This window comes from Patagioenas fasciata, chromosome 1 (assembly GCF_037038585.1).
Source record: "Patagioenas fasciata isolate bPatFas1 chromosome 1, bPatFas1.hap1, whole genome shotgun sequence".
In the NCBI taxonomy this organism is placed as follows: domain Eukaryota; kingdom Metazoa; phylum Chordata; class Aves; order Columbiformes; family Columbidae; genus Patagioenas; species Patagioenas fasciata.
The window spans coordinates 208,351,393-208,366,302 of record NC_092520.1 but is presented as its reverse complement, the minus strand read 5'-3'; the positions used below and the strand labels follow the sequence as shown (position 1 = coordinate 208,366,302).

At 44.5% G+C, this 14,910-nt stretch overlaps 1 protein-coding gene across 3 annotated transcripts in view; it reads left to right on the top strand.

The window, feature by feature from the left end:
- The window catches only part of CAMK1D (calcium/calmodulin dependent protein kinase ID), a 236,709-nt gene that overhangs the window by 129,418 nt on the left and 92,381 nt on the right, over positions 1-14,910 (top strand). For all 3 annotated transcript variants that reach the window (XM_065836524.2, XM_071803518.1, XM_065836513.2), the window contains exon 3: positions 5,506-5,580. In XM_065836524.2, the coding sequence (XP_065692596.1) occupies positions 5,506-5,580 (75 nt within the window). The remainder of the gene's footprint in view (positions 1-5,505; positions 5,581-14,910) is intronic.

Genomic DNA, 14,910 nt, shown 5'->3' with positions numbered 1-14,910 from the left:
ATATGAAAATAATGGAACATTTATTCGCAAAGACAGTTGCTTACTCAAAGCTACAAATCCTTGCAGACTCAGGCTTTGTTGGTTCTGGCTTTCACAAAATTATTTGTGCTTTCTTGTGGCATTTTCTCCGTGACACGTGCTGTTCATGGAGGTGCAGCATTAAATGTCATGTCTTGCAAATGTAACACTGACTCAGAAAGAGTTGTTATGTAGGGAACCTGCCCTACTTAAACGGCTTTTGTGTTTGCCCAGCGTTTTTGTGCAGCGTTCTTCCAACAGATTCTAGTTTCCAGTGTTAAATATGATAGATGTTAATATAAGTGATTCAATCATAGTTCATAGCATGCCTTTGCAGCTGGGTATTTAACATGCTCTCCTGCCAGCTCAGCAGCCAAAACAACAGCACAACCAGGGCCCTCTGCTTTTATCTATGCAGAGTGCTACCCCTCTAATTAACAATCCATGGCAATATGCAATGAGTTTACTTTCAGCTCCATGGCCTCTGGGATGGTCAGGAGCTGGCAGAGATGTACAGAAAGCTCAGCCATTAAAACACTTCAGTGTTTTAATCCTTTGCTCCTTAAAAGCAATCTCCAGCCAAAGCCCATGGAATATAGTGATTTTTTTTTTTCCTTGGTGAATTTTGAAGGGAATTTTACCCATTAGGGTTAGTTCCGAACCTATGGGTATTGTACCCTTCTGGTGGCAGTGAATAGGATGTGGTGTCTCTGTGCCAACCAGAGTTGAGGGTGGATTTTAGCATCCCACATACTCGTCACAACTCCAGTGCCGCAGCACACCCAGTCTGGCGTGATGGAAACTGTCAGCCAGGGCCAAATGCCACTCCTGGTCAAGTCAGGTCTTGTTTCAGGACAGGTTTCAGCTCCTTCAGAGGCAGACATCTCCATGTTTCAGCAGCACCCAGACACAGTAGCCCCTGTTAATGCTCTTGTGCGATGACTCCCCAGCAAGCAAAAGGGACCAGTCTGTGCTTGGGGTTCCGCAGCAGATCAAACACTCTCCCACCAGCCCTTGTTTGCACAGCTGCCACGCTCGGAAAAGTCACCCGAAGTCATCGGTTGTCCAGTTCAGTTTGCTCCTTTAAGCCTTGGCTGGCAATCTGCTCATATGTTGAAACATTACTCAGGTGCAATGTTGCCTCCATTCGTTTGTGTTGCTGACACCTGTGTAAAAGCACATGGGCAGATTCGCAGACCTGAAAGACCAGAGAGGAAATCTGATGATTTTTCATGGTCACATCGAACCTTGTACCTGCGGCACAGCATCCAAGCCAGCGCTGCCCTGGAAATGCTGAATCCATCCTTTCTTTTCGTAGTTTCTTACCAGGATTAATCACACTTCATAGGTTTTTGTACACTTAAATTTCCCTGATTCTCACTTCTAGCTGTATTTTCCTCTTCTTTTTTCCATGGATTGCAGCATCTCATGGGCCTTGTAGGGTGGATAGTCCTGAGCGAGTTGGTTAAGGTATAAGCCTCCGTTTGTATTTTTATTTTTAGATATCTTCTTTCTCTCAAATGGCCTCAGATTTTCATATTCCTGAAAATCAACAAAGCAGCAGTGGCCAGAGGTAGCACCGGCCCTTCGTGTCACACATGGGGGGATTTGTGGGGACACATCAGGGTGTGGGAGATGTGAGCAGCACCTGGGGTTTGCCAGGAAGGAGGGAAAGCATCAGGGAGAACAGCAAGTGTGATGAAAGGGAGGTTAAAAGGGTGATAAGGAAGATTTCCTTAGCCGAACATTTTGTGTTAGTAAGAATTTATGTAACCTGATCTAATTTGCTTTAACCAAGCCCATGTTTTGATATTTACTTTCAAAGTTTTTTCTTTGGAAACAATTAATAGGAACTGCTGTCACCGCAGTCCGTGTCCCCTCTGCTACAGCCATGATGTTGCACCATCCCGTACCACACCAACATTGATATTTTCCTTCCCGCAGAATTAATCGAAGTCAGGTTTATCTATCGCAGTGGGAAACTGGGAGGCCAAAGGGAGGAAAAAGCCTGCGGAGACATGGGGTTAAGATCCTCTCACCAAGATGGGAAGGAGAAGGGATTGAAATAGTTATGGCCCATTGGTAAATGTAACACTCTGGGGTTGGGAGATCTGGTTTCTTGGCCCCCTCTGCTCCCTCCTTTCATGTGATTACAGAAGAACTTCTAGATTTTCTGCACTTTTTAAAAAAAATAAATCCTAGCAGGCCTTGAGGAGATTGGATAGTCCGGTGAGTATTTCTGCTATGTGAGATCACCCGCGGGGCTGCGTGGAGGCATTTGGAGGCTTAGCAGTATGAATCCTCCGAACCTTTGAGATTCACTCGGCACTTCTACAGGAGGATAAAACTGGAGTTAATTAAGGCATTCCCAAATGCCTCCTGATCAAGTAACTGCCATTGCACACTGCTTTCGTCACCTCTTCGTGTACCTGAGCATCCATGCAAGCCAGCAGCATCCATTCAGTCATACCCCACATGTCCCCCACTGCTGAGGAGCAGGACAGACTAGTCCCAATCTCTGTTGGCCTTTGTGCTATCAACAAAATGCTGTGTTGATACTGCACCCGACCTCCCAAACCCATTAATGTTATTGTAATGACTACTACTCAGCCTTGAAGGGTTAATTATTGTGTATCAGGGCTGTAGGGGATTGCTTGCACCTGCTTTGAAGTGAAGAGAGCCGGAGGCTGCTGCTGGCTGCAGTGACCTCTGCCGGGAAGCCCATGGTTGCTCTGGCCCAGCTTCAGCAACACAACCTGCAACTTCATCTAAACCCTAGGTTTCTCCCCAGGTGATTCCCATATTTTTTTAATTATTATTTTTTTTTAAATTTTGAATTCCGTTTTCCTTTAAATAGCTTGTCATTTGAGGGTCCGAGTAGATAAATGCTGTGTGGGTCAAGTTGCTTGATTCATATGCATGTGATGTGTACTTCAGTGTGAATATTAAGCACTGTGTAACTCCACAATTAAGGCTGTGCTGGTCCTGGGGAGGCTGAGGCCAAGTGGAAGGAAATGCCTCCTTCCCGTCTCAACAAGCCCTTCAAATGCAGTGGCCACCAGCAGTTGAGTGGCTGGTGTGCACGGGTGTCACCTCCCAAAGTGACATTTCCTTCCAAATACCCTCATCACTATGGGAGTGGGTCCCTATGCTCTTTGGGGATGATTCAGCTTTTTTTGGCTGCCTTCTTCTGGATTACACTTTATATTCGCTGTCTGCCCAAATCCCACATCCTCACGTCCTGCACCTGCTTTCAAAGAAGGGCAGGTTGGCTCAATACAGACCCTGCAGTGACAGGACTAAACCCTTTCTCCTCCCTTTACTTTAAAGCCGTGCAAGTTTCTCAACCTTTGGAGAGCACAGAGGCTCAGTGTTCATTTGGTTTGCAAATTAGAAGGGAGAGAGGGTCCTGCTGCAACCCTCAGCGTGCAGCGTTGCGTGTCGGATGAGTTTTTCTGGCCTCTGTCCCCCTGGATGTTCATCTCTGTGGGTCACCCATGTGGGTGACAGTCAGGTGCTGCTGGTGGCTGTCTCAGAGGGGTTTTGTTTGGTTTGGAGAACCTCTGAGGTTTTCAAAAATAGAAATGCAAAGCGTTAATATGTGCATGGTAAAAACCATACCGCAGACTTAGTTGGAGGCTTTAAACAGATAACACTGTGGCAGATTATTTGTGTTGAAACTGCCTTCTTGATCACGATGGTATGAGGTACAGAGATGATCACTTGAGTGTGCATAGAGGAAAATGGATAAATACATACAATAATTTTCATTAAAAGTGCCTATTTGCTTGAAATTTCGTTTGGGATCCTAGTGTACGTTAAACTAACTTCAACAAGGCAAAACTGACTTTGCCTGAGCTGTAACCCTCAAGGGACCAGGCCCTTGACCTGCACAGCATAATAAAGGTTTCCAGACATGTGCCACATAAAGCCAAGTAGGTGGTGTACTGCTTTCCTGTTGTCAATATCAAGAACTTAATTTGTGATGCAGTCTACCTGGAAATCTTGCTAAAATATAATGAGATTTCCCAGATATTTAGGTGGAGTGAGGAGCCTACTCATGTATTTGTTGCTCTGACATCCTGTAGCATGTTATTTTGAGCTCAGTTATAGTTGATATTAAATTTCCTGTGCATAAAGGTCCTTATATGAATGCAGCTTTTGATGACTGATTATGCGCGTGAATTCAGGTCAGCCATAACCTTTCCAGTGAATTCCGAGGAAATTGGATTAGTCTGTGTTCTTACAGGAAAGATCCTGCTGGGCGCAGCATCTTCGTGCAGACGTTGGGGCACTTGGGACCATTGAGGACGAGGTCCTGACACCTGATTAAGCATCTTAATTAGGCTACTTGAACCTTGAAACATGTGGAGAGATTTGCATTTTCTCATGATGTACTTTTACTTTCTTTCTGAATGTGTCCATCTGTTGTTTAGTAAGTGGTCTCTGCTTAGCGCTTCCCAGCTTTCTCTTGCTCTTAAAACAATTGTCTACAATCGGTGTAATTAATATCCTCTCCCTGGAGTTGTACGTGTAGTCTCTTCAGGGTTTGCGGAACTTAAATGTATCCTTTGGAAACTATTTGTAAGCATTGAAGGAGCAAACCCAGAGAGGCATTGCTCCAAGTAGTTAATTAGTTGCATGCTTGTAGAGATGATGTTTCTCTTCAAAGCAAGCATTTTGACAAGAGGCTCATTGGGAATGATCAGTGGGAATGGTGGGTGTGTAGCAAACCCATAGAATCATTTTGGTTGGAAGAGACCCTTGAGATCATCAAGTCCAACCATAACCCAACTCTAGCACTAAACCATGTCCCTAAGAGCCTCATCTACACGTCTTTTAAAGCCCTCCAGGGATGGTGACTCCACCACTTCCCTGGGCAGCCTGTTCCAATGCCTGACAACCCTTTCCATGAAGAAACGTTTGCTAATGTCCACTCTGAACCATCTCTGGTGCAAATTGAGGCCACGAAAATGCTTGCAGCCGTTGCGCAGAAAGCACGTGGGGCTTAATAACACTGCGGGGAAATAAGGGTGTCTGGAGCAGGTGTGACACTGAAGCAAGGTGAATTTGGTGGGAAGCAACATGGAGTTGTCATATGGTAAATGCCGCCTTGTTCCAGCCTCTGCACTGGGGCAGATCCCTGCCTTCCCTGCCAGCCCCCACTGTGCCTCCATCACCCCCTCGCACCCTTTGCTGCTGTCCTGAGCCTTCAGCTTCCACCCAAACATACTCATTCATCTGACACGGGCACTGTAAACCTCTAGTGCCCCAGACACTTAAACATTTTGGCTTGAGAGGACTGAAGGAATTTTCTGTGAGCAATAATAGTATTCTGGGCTGTGAAACACTCCTGACTGTTTACTTTGGTCAAAATAATATTTTATGATGTTGAATAAAGCACTGACAAGTAGTGTCTGACTAAAAATAGTTTTAGGTTTTGCAGCCACTTAAATCACCGTTTCATCTTATCTTATGATTTTTCAGGATCAAGCATGAAAATATAGTTGCCCTGGAAGACATCTATGAGAGTCCAAACCATTTATATCTGGTCATGCAATTGTAAGTACTGAACCTTATTAAGTTTTTGTGTCAAAATTGCCGCCTCTTTGTGTTCTGGTTTTGTTCTTTAACCCAAAAGGTGGGATAAGTGAGAGGTATTTGTCTTGTGTGCTGCAGTCTGCAAAATCCACAGTGGGTGGTTAAAAATGCATCTCCAGGCGTGATGGGTTTGTTTGTTGTGAAACTGGGGAATTGAAGGGTTTTGTGAATAGTCTCACCCAAATCAAACCAGAGTGAAGAGGAAATGTTAAGGGGATGAGAATTGGCTCCATACATATGGAATTGCCATGGTTTAGTTCTCTGTGTCACGACAGATACCTGGTCTGCACTGAGCGAGAGGTGACCTGAGATACCACCATGTGCACAGGTGCTGGATTTGCAAGAAAGCATCTTCATCCTTGTCTCAGCAGCAGCAGTAGCTCATACCATTGCTCCTTGACGTGTCTCTCTCACCAGATCCCCTCTTCTTCCGTATTTTCCCCCTCTGAGCCAGAGAAGATGAGGATCCTATCAAGTACATGATACTCTGTGGGTGACCTGGCCCTCTCGTCACACCCACCTGGCAGGGAGGAGGGATGTGACAGGCAGATGCTCATAATGCCTTTTTCATTTTTCCTCTTTCTGAAATCAATTTAAAAATCATGATTTGAAGTTGAAATTTCCTCTGAGCAGCTCTAGTCTTTATCTTTTTTGATTATGAAGTCACCTCAACAAGAGCAGAGCAGACAGGGCAGAGGAATAAATCACAGCTGGGAAGAGCCAGATGTGCCATGGGGAAGCCTGGAGTATCTGATAGAGGCAGCTCTGGTGCTACATACCCCACAGAAAGCCCTTGGGGACTATGCCAGTCCATTCTCTGTTGGTAATATCCAGGCATGGAGGTGTTCTAGAAGCTGTTCTGCTGGCAGTGGGGAAAGAATAGCGCCCTGTACATTTTTAATCTGGTTTTGTAGCCCTACATTTCAGCCCAAAGTGCTGCAAAAGAACCTGCCTGGGAGCCTCAGTGTCATACAGATTCCAACCAAACACCGTTGTGGTTGTGGGAAGTACCAATTTCATGATCAGTTGATTTGCAAATCCTTATTTTTATTTTATCCCTTAAAAAATAAAATCAATGTTACTCCTACTTATTATTAGCTTGTTTAATGTAGCGTAACCCTCACTTTTATAAATGTCATCTAAAAGGTAGGTCTGTAATCATAGGTGACACTGAATATATATTAGTATTAATTTGTAGTTCTCACAATTCAATACTTACTAGGGAATTATCCTTTCTGTTATAGCTGTGTTTGTAAACACAGCCAAATAATTTTGGAAGGGCCAAGCATTTAGCTATTCCAGAGGGACACAGCTTCACTGGTGCCCACTGGGGTGAGATGCCCAGCTGAAGGCAGCAGCTGGGAATCATCACCAGCATCCAGGGCAGCAGCTCTGAGCGCTCCCCAGCCCCAACCAAGAGCTGCACTTTCTGGTGCAGGGCAGACCAAGATGTCCTGCACACAAATGCTTTGAACTGAATCTTCCAGGGAGCGGGATCAATGCTTTTTAACATTCCTATTAAGAAAAAGCAGGAAAACCCCTCAAAAACTACAGGGTTGCTTTATTTGAATAGGGGCACAGACTCAAATGCAATCAAGTGACAGGGCTGTAACAAAATCCTGCTCGCACAGAGGGCCCATGTGATGAACCTTGTGTGTGTGCGTGCTCTTAATCTGCCTCAACTATGAGGTACAACACGTTAGCTTAAGATTATTTTATTAAAGTCGTTTGATGTTGTGCCAGGCCGTTGCTCTTAGCCCTCTGTGCTGCTGCAAATCGGACAAGGCTGTGTTGTCCTCTGCCGTGCATGGAGTATTTCCAGGTAATAACCTGTCTGTGCTTTCTTGGGTTGTGTTATCCCAAGGCAGAGAGAAGAAGGTGGCCAGGTGCTCACCCTCATCCCTGTGGATGTTGCGTTAAGATGGTGCAACCTCTGCCTCTGAATTTTCATCTATAGTTGGGATTGGGATCAATTGGCATCAGCAGTGGGGTGACAACACCACAAAGTCCAGAAGATTCAAAATCAATTCTTTGTGCCTTCTTTCCTGGTTTCCATCTGGGAGAAGGCATGCACCAATAATCTCTTGTTTCCAAGTTAACACCAACTTGTTGATACAATAGCTGTGAACCATTGCACGGCATGAAGTATCTATTTGTTTACATCTCTATTTATTATTAGATTCCTTGTGGGTTTTTTGGCTTCTCATTTTTGTGCATTTCTCCTAAACAAGACGACAGTTGCCTACATTTAAAACTGGGGTTTGATAGGAAGTAGAAAAGGCTTCTGATCAAGCAGCTTTCAGGAGGGAACATTTAGATTAAAAGAAGTGGGGTAAAATCAGGGTCACTCAAAGATCAGTATCATGAGCACAGCAAATCTCAAATCCAAATGCCCTTCCCCTTGGCTCATTGCTTGATAAGTGGGCACTAACTTATGTTTCCTAAGAGAGATTTTTTGTTGTGTGGACAATATTTTCATTACCAGCCTTTAGAGCACTCTTTGCAATGTTGTGGAAAATCCACATTACAGCCCCTGAACATCTTGCAGCACCTCTGGGAGGTTTTTGGAGGTAGACCTAGCCTCCCTGTTATGTTTGCCCTCTGGTGCATCTATTTTTACTTGAAAGCCATGATTCTTCGCAGGCCACCTTAAGGGATAAATGTTGCTCCTTGTTTATTCTGTCAAAGATATGGGCAAGCACAGGTGGCAGTGTCCATGCTGGAGCTCATAGGAGGGAGGTGAAGAGGCGGCTGTCCATGTCTACTTGACAATTTATTCCTGCCAGTCCCTCTGGGAGTTCTTCTCAGGGTTTTGTAGCTGTTGGTGAATCTGTCCTCTGAGTTTCCTGGCAATGTTCACAGGGAAATCTGATCTCTGGTTTCAGTTTCACCACCTTGTTTTTATGTATGTTGTATACAAGCTATCATAAAACTACTCACACTGTCCCAGTCCTCTTAGTGCAAGGTAGACCAAATTCCAGCTTGGAGATCCCCAGATTTGACAGCTCAGAATTTCACGTGCCGCCTCAAAGCATTAACCTGTTCATTAGAAATGACTGGACCTTTTAATTTTTTTAATTTATTTTCCAAAAATACAGGTTATTCCAATCCAGTGACTCTAAATTTGCCAAGGTTATGGACAAGTCCATGCTGTATTTTGCTCCAAGCAGTATTGCTCAGCTTTGGTATGAGGTGGAGTTACCGGTGCAGCTGCAAAGCAGAATACAGATATAGGATAATCTCTGCCTTTCCTAGGATGATTCTGCTAAAAGTTTGCAGGCACTGTACAAAAGTACTGTAGAGCCTTTGGATTTTGTCATATTTCTATTAGGATGATGTGCTTTCTAATCAATAAAAAACCTGCTCTTTTCCAAACCTGGATTTCCTATAGTACCATTAAGAACTACACAAGTAACAAAGACAAACACTAAAATACTCCGTAGGTTTCATTCCTTCTGGATGCTGGATGAGATTTCCCCATGGGATATTGTAGGAGACAAGGGGAAATAAGGTGCTTTCAGAAAGAAAAGTTTTATTGAACTATGTCTCAATACAATAGTAAACTTTATTAATGAGCAGTTACATCATTTTTTGTTGCTATTGGTGCCAGTTGGCAAGAATTACCCTGTGGAAACTTCTTAACGATCTGCCTTGCTTCAGATCGTTAGTATAGGGACATATCCTGATAACCTGTTGTGATGGGTATCATCAGACACTAATATTTCATTGGCATAATCAGCCTCTTTGGATATTGATGACTCATTTTCTGCGTGCTGGAAAATCATACATAAAAATGGATTTACATAAACAACGTCTTTTCCTTGCGAGTGTCATGGGACTGTTTGCAAATGCTGTTTGTAAATGTGCTGCCCGGGCAGGTCAGAGCAGATTCCCAAAGCTCGGCTCTGACTTCATTCATATTGTTCGCCTGCATTGAAGTGTGAAGCAGCGAAGTTTGGCTCCCCACAGATTTGTGTGCACCCCACATTAGTCACAGCCACAGGAGCTGGGGCTATTGCCGCTCTGAAAGGATATGGGGCTACGTTAAAAATCAGTGAATACATTTATTTCCATGTTCTCCCTTATTAATCCATATTTGCTTGAAATATGTAGGAAGTTCATATTTTTGCTATCTCTACTCTTCTGTCCAATTTGGTTGCAAGTTCGCTCAATGGGTCAGAAGTTACTAAGGGCTGGGAAACTGGGATGGAGAGCTATTGCTTCACAGCCTTAGGAAAAGAGGGTGAAAATAGGTATAAAAGGCACCTCTAAAAGTCAGGGAAATAATCTGCCCGTCCCAGGGAAGAATGTGCTGCCTGTACCATCTGATCAGCATTAGCAGATGATTTTCTAACCTGTTGTTAAAAATCCCCAGTCTCACGCTCCCCAGGGAGTCAACACCATTGCTGAATGTCCTTATGGGTATGGAGCATTTCCTAATAACTAAGTCTTCCAGGCTGCAGTTTTAACCTGCTATGCTGGAAGTTTTATTTCTCTAAATCCTCCTGAAGGCAATGAGACTGTTTGAATGGGGAAAGGTTGCAGAAGCAGGACCTCAAAGCATGCAGCTGGTTAAGTAATGATCGAACTTGAACACCCACCTCGGCGTTTCTCTGCACTATTTTTTCATACTCAGTGCCAAATCCAGAGGAATTCCTGCTAATACCAGGATCTAGTTAAAGAAAGTGAAAACCCTACTGCCAGGCTGGTGGAGCTTTCCACCGCTTTGGGGGGCTGTGCTCTCAAAGAGTAGATCTGATCCTCTCGGTAGGAGGGCTGCTATGCCCAGATCCTGTCAGCTGGTGTTTCTGATTCTCCAAGGAAACTGGCGTCTTTCCCCTGTGTGAGCTCTTTAGAGGCTTTGATGTCTGTGCAAAGAACAACCAGTTCACAGAATCACAGAATGTCAGGGATTGGAAGGGACCTCAAAAGCTCATCCAGTCCAATCCCCCTGCCGGAGCAGGAACACCCAGATGAGGTTCCACAGGAAGGTGTCCAGGCGGGTTTGAATGTCTGCAGAGAAGGAGACTCCACAATCTCCCTGGGCAGCCTGGGCCAGGCTCTGGCACCCTCACTGAGAAGTTTCTTCTCATATCTAAGTGGAACCTCCTGTGTTCCAGTTTGTAGCCATTACCCCCTGTCCTATGATTGGTTGTCACTGAGAAGAGCCTGGCTCCATCCTCATGACACTCACCCTTTATATATTTATAAACATTAATGAGGTCCCCCCTCAGTCTCCTCTTCTCCAAGCTCCAGAGCCCCAGCTCCCTCAGCCTTTCCTCACACGGGAGATGCTCCACTCCCTTCAACATCTTTGTTGCCCTGCGCTGGACTCTCTCCAGCAGTTCCCTGTCCTTCTGGAACTGAGGGGCCCAGAACTGGACACAATATTCCAGGTGTGGTCTCACCAGGGCAGAGTAGAGGGGCAGGAGAACCTCTCTGACCTACTGACCACCCCCCTTCTAATCCATCCCAGGATGCCATTGACCTTCCTGGCCACAAGGGCCCAGTGCTGGCTGACCATCCACAAAGTGCTTCTCCCTACCTTTGCAAAAAGACCAGCCCGAACTGACCCTAAACCCTTGACTTTGGGATTTTTCCAGCTTGGCATGTTAACTCTGCTGAATTATTCAGATTATTTCCGCCACAGAAAAGCCAAGATGATGGGTGCTCCATCCCACCGGGTGCACAGAGGAGAGCCCTGCCCAGAGGTCTGCAGGCTCACAGTCCCCGTGTCCCATTCCTGCTATTTTTCTTCTCTCACCCACCACACACAAGCACCTTATAACCCTGTAATGCCTTGGGAGGCAGCTCAAACAGCCTACACATGGTAAAATCCACAGGAGCTTTTATTGTTACTGCTCATACGCCACTTGTGATTTTTGCCTTTCACCTGTATGTTTTGCAAATAAATAAGCAAAGCACTAAGCTGTGATTAAGTGCTGAATTCCCTTTAATTTTTTTGAAAGCCCGATGCCTGAGCACACTCCGAGAGCAACCGAGCATGGACGGGGCTTGCGAATGACATTTCAATGAAAATACTCAGCCTCCAAGAAAAACAACAGACAATGGAGGGAAGTGCCGTGTTTGCCAGGTTCCTTAAGGAGTCTATCAAGGACGCACTGTGTTATGAAACAGCGATACACACACCAAGCCGCTATCACATCAGGATGCTAATTAAAGCAAAACATAGATCTGCTGCACCGCATTCCTTCGATGAGATTTATTCCCATAGTTGTTTTTGTTGTGCCTGTAAAGCGTTATGCAAAAGACAGAAGGAAATATCTCTGCATTCACAATGGGATTTGTATGAATGATAAAGACAAGGTGCATTCTTTAGCAGTAGAAACTACTTCTGTCCAAGCATCTGAGAGAAGCCCCGCAGCACCACCATCTTCTGCAGATCATGTTATTATCATTATTAGTCACAGCAGTAATGGTAACAGGAGAAACAAGACCAGTAATGAAGAACACTAGAGCTGATGACTGAGGGCCAGGGATTCAGTTTGGTGCTTGGTATGAGACTTGGGATCAGCTGCATGCCCATAGAATCTGCTCTGCTTTATTTCCAATACTCACAGCTTGGATGAGGTGTCTCAAAAGGGCCAGCCTAAAGTAGTGCCTGGCACCCTTTGAAAACAAACTGGATCTATGTAAAAAGCCTTGGATCCCGTGCTTCCAGCACCTCCTTCCGCTGCACGGGAATAAGATGTGCGGTAGATGTATGTGGCAGATGGATCACATGGGGTTTATTGGCTAGGACACTTAGTGGATGGGCCAGGGAAAGACCTGTTCCCAGTTTCTGGTCTAGCAAATGTACATGAATTTTACATTAATCAGTTATGGGATAAGTTGTTTACTTGTTTGGGCTTTTTTTGGTGCACATGCTACTTAAGAATTACAGCACCAGGAAAGCTGATGCACACCTGGGCATGCCAGGAAGGGGCCTGCAAGGTGCCAAGGGAGATTGGTCTGGACTTTGGCACAGCTGAGCAGAAACTTAGGGCCTCTAGTTGAGCAAGACTTCATTTCCTCACAGCTTGTGGGGTGAAGCAAAGCAAAGCAGCCTTTAGAAGTCTACAGTGGAACGAGAAACAGCAAGGATTATGCCCTGTGGTTGAAAAAAGCCTTTTACTGCTTCTATGGACAAGAGTTTTTTGAACTGGGGGGAGGGTGCTGTAGAAGGCACAGCTCTCCAGGGATGGATCCAGCTGGTGAACATGGAGAGCAAAGTGGGACAGCAGCAACAGGGTTGAGCATGTGAGACACGACTGGGAGCGTCAGACCACGATCGTGGGAGAAGCGCTCAGGAAAATGGATCCTGGGCCTGTCGCAGCCTTCAGCGTGGACATATTGCAGACGTGGGCCCAAAACACAGATCCGGGGTGTTAGATTTTGAAATCACTATTATTATTAGGTCATGTGCGATATACGTTTTGCTTCCAACCTGTTTCTAGCGCTTACTGCAATCAGAGCGTGGTTTATCAGTATAGCTTGAAAAAAATATGTATCTTAAAAAAAAAATCATGCCTTCTCAAAATCTTTGAGAGCTGATTGACTGAACAACACAGGTCACCTTGTTAAAAGGCTAAAGGAGTTAATCTCGTTGTACTTCAGCAATTTTCACTAGATCTTTGCAAGCTGCTGACCACATAATAAACTTACCCATGGCGTCGTGCCCCTGGGAGCTGGGTAGTAACTATTAATCCAGTAGCAATTTCAGAGCTTTTTCTTTGGGGAAAAAAGATGATTATATTAGTTGTGTTACACTGGTAAGTGTTAAATAAAAAGGAGTATCTCCCCTTTTCCAGTGGCTGAGGGGTTATAAAAAAACTGAATCCCTGGTCCTCAGTCGTCAGCTCCAGTGTTCTTCATTACTGGTGTTGTTTCTCCTGTTACCATTACCGCTATTAGTAATAATGATAATAATATGATCTGCAGAAGGAGGTGGTGCTACGGGGCTTCTCTCAGGTGCTTGGACAGAAGTAGTTTCTACTGCTAAAGAATGCACCTTGCCTTTATCGTTCATACAAATCCCACTGTGAATGCAGAGATATTTCCTTCTGTCTTTTGCATAACGCTTTACAGGCACAACAAAACCAAAAAGGCAATTTCATCTTTTTCTTTGGGGAAAAAAAGATTATTATATTAGTTGTGTTACACTGCTGAGTGTTAAATAAAAAGGAGTATCTCCCCTTTTCCAGTGGCTGAGGGGTTATAAAAAGACTAGGAATAAGTAATGTCAGGATGGAGATCAGGGCATGGGCAGATTTGTTGGTGACAGGTTAATAGACCACAGAGTGATCTCCAGGATGACTTTTAGACACCTGTAATGTTGTGGGTTGTGTTTCATCCCAAAAGTGTGATATGCGCTCACTGGATGGTTCTAGTTGTCCTTAGCCATGGTAGGACTTTCAGTAGTTCCCAATCTCCGTGTCCCCTCCAAACACAGCACCTTCTCCTAGGAACGGCACTGAACAGCAGCCCTGTTGCTTCCTTGTACTGTTTGATGTCTAAAGGCTTCAGCTGTGGCCAGAAACAGGAGTCTTAGAGCCCATGGACATCAGTCCAGTCTTCCTGCAGCAGTACAGGAATGGTGAGAATCTTCATCTTGGGAAGTGTAAAAGACTTTCTTCTGATGATTTCCAAACCCACTTGTAGGCAACCGTCTTCAACAGGTGTAGACGATTGTCAACATCATTGCTCCTAAGCTTGCACTCATTATTGTGAGCTTAGTCTGAAGTGTTCCATTATGAACTCATTAACGAAGCAACACTGAGGTTTGGGTTTTTTTAATCAAAGCACTATGCTCCACTGATGGAGAGTATTTTATTTTCCCTGTGGCCTTGGGGATAAAGACAAAATGGACAAACATTTCCACATTTTCATTGAACCAACAGCATTATACCGTTGTTTGCTTTTACAGAAATGTGAACAGGTCAGATGAAAATGGATTATTTTTTTTTCTTTAAGATATCTGTTGTTGCAAAGCTGCTATTGTCAATGAGGAAAACAAGAGGTTTGGCCAAAATTCCAAATAAACCTTCCTCTAATGTATTATTCATTAAAGTTACAGAAAGATTTGAAGGGCTCATAAATCAGACAAGCATAACTGATTATTTTCTTACTCTTGTGAGTACAATAAACAAGTACCTTCCGATGGTTGGTTGTTGTAATATCTGGTTCCCAGCAAGGGCCAGCACCAAATCCTCTGGGTGACAGTACGTGCCTTGAATTTTTTTCTTACAGCAATAAATTTTGGCAGCATTGACTTGAGTTTCTTCCTTCAGC